This window comes from Pyxicephalus adspersus, chromosome 2, assembly GCF_032062135.1.
Source record: "Pyxicephalus adspersus chromosome 2, UCB_Pads_2.0, whole genome shotgun sequence".
In the NCBI taxonomy this organism is placed as follows: domain Eukaryota; kingdom Metazoa; phylum Chordata; class Amphibia; order Anura; family Pyxicephalidae; genus Pyxicephalus; species Pyxicephalus adspersus.
The window spans coordinates 81,504,269-81,511,443 of record NC_092859.1 but is presented as its reverse complement, the minus strand read 5'-3'; the positions used below and the strand labels follow the sequence as shown (position 1 = coordinate 81,511,443).

Genomic DNA, 7,175 nt, shown 5'->3' with positions numbered 1-7,175 from the left:
GGCTCCTTGCTTTGCTTCCTAGTGGACCACCCTCTCCACCGGATCTCCCCAGACCATATTTTATGCATTTTTTTCCTTTTATTAATATACTTCCTTTTTCCAGATGTATTCTGTTTAATCCTGTGATGCTCAAACTCTGAGTGATCTTCAATAATGTAGAGAGAACTATTCATGCTCTCTGTATCATTGTGAGTGCAAAGCATGGTGCAAAGTGATATGGCCCCCTGCATTCATCAGATGTGTTAGGGCACCATGTTTTAAATTTTCCTGAAGTTTGACTTTGTTATCTAATAATTTTTTCTATTTAAATAAAGCAGATGTCTGGGTTAGCAGCTAAATGCTATAATAATACATGCTCTGAGAAGATGGTGGTGCCCACAACAGAATAGAGGACAGGTGGGCATCCCAAGGTTTAATCAGCTTTAACTATTCTTGTTATTTATACACCCCACCACAGGGAGAGGATTATTTCACCACTTATCTGCAACCTATTAATTGGTCAATAAATTATTATTAGCATCTTCGTTCAATCAGCGGGTGACTCGGGAAGCTGTAAAGCTGAATCCTAAAATAATAAAGAAAACTTTTGCCCATGTAGTGTGTAAGAATTATGTGCATTACAAGAATTTAAGAAGTAGATTTACAAATACTTTAGATGGCAAAAAATGTGAAATGTATATTTATCTATTATTTGGAGTTCCTTTTAGGTTCCCCAGTATTTGCAGCAATAGAGTATGTAGAATATTTGGGAAAAGAACATTTTTACCAGACTAAATGAGTTATGTGGGAATGTCCAAATCCAAATAAACCTTCTAAAATGGCATATATACTAGCACAGAAATCCTCTCCCTTTTTGATAAATCAACATACTTTCAACTCTTTATATGAAAAATAGACAGTTGGTGGGAAATAAAACCAAAATCTGGACTACATGCCCAGAAAGGTTAAACATAATACATTCCAGTAAAAAAGTATATATATTTTTTAAACCACTGATGAAATGTACATAAACTACATGGATTAACAAGCAGAATAAGCATTGGTTCTAGAGCAGAAATTAAGTTTACTGTTTAGCTCTTTCTAAGCTAATTTGTCGTTATATGAAGTAATAGGAACTCGTAGTCACAAAGTAATACTGACAAAGTCACAAAGTAATACTAAAACACTAATACCAAAATGCGCATGATGTGTCAATTGTTGATAAGATTCACTGGTCATAGGTTTCCATATGGAAAAAGGCAGTAGATAAATTGTAATTAAGGTGCAGCGCTCTATAATTTAAACATTTGTGGTCCTAATGCTGAGGCAGTTTTAAGAGGCACTAGTGTTAATGTTGTACCACTGTGCATGAAGGCAAGTAGATTGGAGTATTCAAACCACAAGAATCCAGAAGGTGTAAAAGTAGAAATAGAATGTAGTAATTTATTTGTGAAATAGCAGTACAACACATATTAAGGATATTGCACCCCTTTAATGTGGCACTGTTTTCCATAAGAGCTACTGGGTGTACAGGGTTGTAAAATGAATCATTTGTTGAAGACCAAGATCTATTTCCTTACAAGTCAAGATCCATAATAGGTCAAGATGTAGAAGAGGTAAGAGGAATCAGAAAATAAACTTTTGATTTCAGATTTCTATAGCTTTACTAGGTGAAAGCACAAAAAAAAACTGCTCTGAAGTTCCGATTTACAAAAACAAGCTTAAAGAGGAACTACACTGAACACTTACCTTTAATCCCGCAGGTCAGTCTGATCCATCCAGAAATGTCTTGCAACGGGTCCCGCGTTGTCCTGGCATCTGTCTCCAAACCTGCACTCTGGGCGCTGCCATCTTCTCCTCCTTTTCCTGGTTCTTCTTTCTACCTCTTCTGACCCAGGCGCGGGATCGGGTGACGTAGGATGCAACAAAAAAACTTGACGAGCTCACTGCGCATGCGTAAGATCGGCAAACTCTTCTCTTTGCATGAAAAGGCTACTTCTTGGGTGCAGAAGGAGCACCCAAGAGCCTCCCGGGATGTGTGACGTAGGTATCACAGGAGGCCTTGCGCTCCCATTCATTCTCGATCACCTAGGCGATCGAGAATTGGGGGGCGGTGCTGCACCTGTTTTTTTTTTTACTTTAATTTTTACTTTACATAAAAGGGTTGTCTTCACAGTTAGCTATAGAAGTAGAAGGTACAAATCCAGCTCAGGTCACAATCTTCTAATATTCTAAAATGCTTAACCCTCTTTATTGTATTGACCAGACTTAAAGGGATCCCTCAAAGCATTTCCACATGCTACTGCTGTACCTCAGTTCTACCATACTGCATGCATTGGAAGTACTATATGCTGACATACCTGTATAATAGTGGCAGCCTGATGTTTGATATCTGATACTTTTAGCTTTGTACAGTGCTTCTTTTTGCAGGATCTTGGTCTCCTGCAGTACTGGCGCCATGCAGATTGTATTATGGAGGCAGCCTCATGAAGCTTGGTGTAGTGACAAATATCTCTTCTTACCACATAGCCTCTCCATAAGGACTGAATAAGAATGGCAGCTTGGCTGGATATAGAAAAATAAGACAAGCAAACAGCAGTTTAAAAACCTAAATAGTAATCGAACAAATTAGTGTGTTATTCTAATCACAATCAAGTTGTTATTTTCAAGCAGAACTAAGGTATAACAGTGTAAACATTCTCAAATAAGTTACACTTGCAAATCTTTGTTACTCACAGGATCTTATGTGTAAAAATTGATTTTTGTAACTATTTGCCAAGTACTGGACATGTAATAGGGAGATTCTCTGCCCACCCAATGCTTCCTCTTTCCTGTTCGTTTATCAGCTACATGCTACTTGTTGTCAGCTGTCAACAAATGGGATGTGAGACAAGACAGGACTGGGAGGAGCTACACTGTTCTGTGCAGTGATGGTCTCTGCCACTTATGCAAAAATAGGTATACTTAGAGATATAAGGCCTGATGTATTACAGCTCACCAAGGCTGGAGAAGGTACATTTTCATTAGTGAACCTGGGTGATCCATGCAAACCTGGAATGGATCTGGTCTAGGATTTAAAACATTTGATAACAAATGGCAAATTGCTTTTAAGAAAGCCATTCCAGGTTTACTGGATCACCCAGGTCAACAAATGAAAGTGTATCCTCTCCAGCCTTGGAGAGCTTTAATAAATTAGGCTCATTTAAATAAGTGCTGTCATTCTAATTTTTGTTTTACATTTCTGGGCAGAAATATTGCCTTAAAATCCAATAAAACAGGTATGCTATCACACTGCAAACCTGGTTTTAAAGAACACATTTCAATTCAAATTCTCAGTACTGCAATGCAGAATCACTTTTAAAATATTCTGAATTCAACAGGCTTCACACCATTTTGTATTATTTGTACAAAATTACTTATTCACGGGTTCACAGACATTAATAACATTTGAGCATTTAAATAATTCTTTAAAATATCTGAAACCTTCACAAAGCATCACATTACAACTATTATTATGTATTTATAGAAGAGAGTCTGCTGTTTATAGTGAAAGCCTTATTAAAGACTGAAGTGCTATAATAACTGCTGAAAATTCCACCACAGAAAGGACTTACCATTGTAATCAGATGGAATGGAAATCTATTTCAGTAAAACTAAAGCTGCGTACACACTTGCAATTTTTGTCATTGGAAAGGATCTTTCACGATCCTTTCCAACGACAAGGGGCTGCAAGATGCATGAACGATGCTGTACATACAGCACCGTTCATGCTCTATGGAGAGGGGAGGGGGGAGAGCGACGGAGCGGCACCCTGCTGCGCGCTCTCCCCTTCCCTTTCATTAGGATCGGCTGTCGTCCATCGTCCGTGGATCCGGCAGGTTGGTCGTCCGGACGATGGATGACACCGACTGTACACACGGAAGATTTTCGCCCGATAATTGGCCGATGCCGATTATCGGGCGATAAAAATCTGCCGTGTGTACGTAGCTTAAGTAGTTTTTGAATGAAATGATTTAAATGAATTTAAAATAGTAAAATTGCAGTGATTGCTATAGTGTAAAAATTTATGTAAGAAATAAAAAACTTACTTTTCTCTGCATTCTGTAGGGTGATACATTTTTAAGTTTTTTTCCAAGTCATTAGCATATACTGCATTTTCTGAGTGATAGATGGAATTCTCGAATGGCAGAGATGGAACTGTAGTTCTTGTGTCCTCAACATTTTTCTCAGCATTTTCAAGGCAGTCTTGTGACAGCAGGTGAGGCTGCTTTAGAGTGCCATGCTTTGTGTGATCACCTTTATCTTCATTTGAACTACTGATAACAGGATTAATTTGCTGTCTGCTTACAAAGACAGGTTGTGGTATTTCTGGATCATGTCTCTCAGAAATTTCCATGTCACCATACTCATGTGCATATCTATGCTCACTGCTGAGTTTAATCAGTTCCTTTAAAGTGTCACAGTAAAGATCTAGGCTTTCCAGGGAAGAATATGGGCTAAAAAAACAAAACACAAATACATGTAAAAGTCAGTCATACTTTTATGTTTGATTTTAAATTCAGATGTAAAGTCTCCTTAGTGTTTCTGCACACGGATCTATTCCAGTTAAAATCTTTTCTTACAAAACTGAATATTAATCTAATCGCCCATTGCATAAGAACTGCAGAGGCCAAGGCCTAGGAAAAAAGATAATCCAACTGAAAGCTCCGTTTTGAACAGCAATGCTTTTCCCTTTACTCTTGGAATTAAGCTCCATGGTTTCTTCTCTCGAATTCTGTGAATTCCTTCTACATGTCATACTCAGTTTTATAAAATGTTTACATCTCCCACTAAATCAAAATATAGCCATACTAACATAAACTGACCAGTGGTCCTCTGTGGTTATGTGAATCTTCATGGTAAATGATGCCTGAGGCTACAGAGAGGAGAAGAAGCCATGGTTCAGGAAAATACATAGGAAGTGGCAGGAGTGTGGACAAATGTAGGATTCAGTGCCATAACTGAAAAGTATTCAGAGCCTCAGCTTTGGATGAATAGAATATTATTTTGTTTGCCACAATACACAGAAGAAAGATAAATATACTAATATGATGATCAGAAAGTTACATTTAACACAGCTGATGCCCCTTTGTAGAGTGAAAAAAACTGTTCCAACAATCATGCTCTGACCACATTTTTAAAGTGTATAAAGTATACTGTTAAACTGGATTAGAAAAACTTTTTAATATATACAAGTAATGGCACAGTGCAATGAGTAAACTAATGTATCCTTTGTACTAGGATCAACCTATAACCAGATAAAAATGGTTTTCAGCGTGTCAAATAATTTTTTTCAGCAATGAACACATTATCGTGGAGACATCCAAAAACTAATGAACCTATCATGAAACTCAATCATTTTTACAGTATTATGTTTTTGAATGTAGCATTAAATTAAAAAAAACTGTGTATGACTGTGAAATCCCTACAAATGTGGCATTGCATAGTGAGAACTACTTCTGCATCACTTCCTGAAAAATGGTGACAAGGCTGTAGTGCTCATGGAAAAGCTTATGGAAAGGTTAGTGGCCTTGTCATTCATTTCCCTTTGCTGGAGACTTAAGATTACTGTGTTATGTTATGATGCAGCTTATTTCCTCTGTCACAGGCAAGAAACTGATCTTTTACTACAACCAGTTACACCTCTCTCCAATGACTAGCAGAAACTACAAAATCTGAGGTCCAGCATACTTTCTAATGTGATTTTTCCATTAACACCCCAATGCCATTAAGAATGAGGTTTTTATGTAATTTGCACACATGCTGAATAATCTTAAAACTTAACTACTACTTGTACACAAACTACATTTATACTATTTGATGTTTTACTACAACCAGTTACACCTCTCTAATGACTAGCAGAAACTACAAAATCTGAGGTCCAGCTTACTTTCTCCATCCCAGGGAATTGGCTTGGTACATGCAGGTTTGTTCAATAAAGCTGTGCACACAGTAGTAATAATGTACATCTCAGTGAAGTGATCCAATTAGATTTCACATAACAAGCTATATTTGTGTTATATTTTGCTGCGTAATAGTAATTTATTACACCTCCAACACCCATGATCGGAGGAATTTCTTCTTCCAAAACTGTCCCTATAAGATTGAGGTTTTTATGTAATTTGCACACATGCTGAATAATCTTAAAACTTAACTACACTAGGTGCATTTACACTATTTGACCCCTTCACCTAAACTTACCCACTTTCCCATTGACAGATGCATACTAACTTAATTCCAATGACCCTGTATCAGCTGTTTGTTCACAACTAGTGTAACGTCTGCAAGCACCATCAGGAAAACGCTTAATGTAAACAAAGAGTCATGTTGGCAAGTAAGCAATTTCCCCAGTTGGGTCACAGACAAATGAAGGAACTCTCAAGAACTTTAAAGACCTCTTTTTCTGTCTATACAGAAACAAAAATCAAAGCAAATTAGCTGGAGTTATGTTTTAATGTTCACAAAACACAACACACACAGAACTGATTCCTTTCTTCATTTGTGTAATATTCATGCTACTTACAGATAATTCATACTACTTACCTTTCTTCCCTATTTAGTTTTTTCCAAATTTTACTCATACTGAGAATCTGTGTTTGGCAGAGAGCCAGGAAACTTCCCAAAGAAGGTTTCAACGTTATGTAATCCTTAAGGTGTATTTCTTCATCATTAAGAAATTTTAGTGTAGGCAACCCTTTTAATAAAGTGCATCTATGAAAAAAAAAGTAGTGAAAAAAAAAATTAGATAATTATGCAAATATACCAAAAATAACAAAACAGTAGCTTGCAACTGATGCAGAAATAATTTGGAGATGAACTGGTACAAACAGCTATTGGGTGATTGAAATATAATTACAGCCAAAAAATGTTATTTTCCTTTTAAGCAGAATAGAGAAAGGTAAAAAAAAACTTTTAGTACGGCTTGTTTTCCATCCCATTGAAGGTATTCCCCTTCACTTTCTGTCATGTAGAGGACATCATTCTTTTGTGTCATTGTATCCAGTGTCCACAATTGTGGTAAATTGAAATTTCAAATTCTCTTTCACGTTTATTCCAGCTGATGAGGTTCACCATGGCAAGACACTGTGCCCCTGATTCATCAAGCAGAATCGGATGATCGCTCGCGCATTCGTATTCGTGATCCGAAATCGTACGCC

General features: G+C 37.0%; 1 protein-coding gene across 1 annotated transcript in view; it reads right to left on the bottom strand.

The window, feature by feature from the left end:
• LRRIQ1 (leucine rich repeats and IQ motif containing 1) overlaps positions 1 to 7,175 on the bottom strand; it is a 92,671-nt gene that overhangs the window by 45,768 nt on the left and 39,728 nt on the right. The window contains exons 14-16 of the mRNA XM_072399016.1: positions 6,562 to 6,729; positions 4,068 to 4,475; positions 2,340 to 2,544 (exon numbers count right to left, since the gene is read on the bottom strand). Of these exons, the coding sequence (XP_072255117.1) occupies positions 2,340 to 2,544; positions 4,068 to 4,475; positions 6,562 to 6,729 (781 nt within the window). The remainder of the gene's footprint in view (positions 1 to 2,339; positions 2,545 to 4,067; positions 4,476 to 6,561; positions 6,730 to 7,175) is intronic.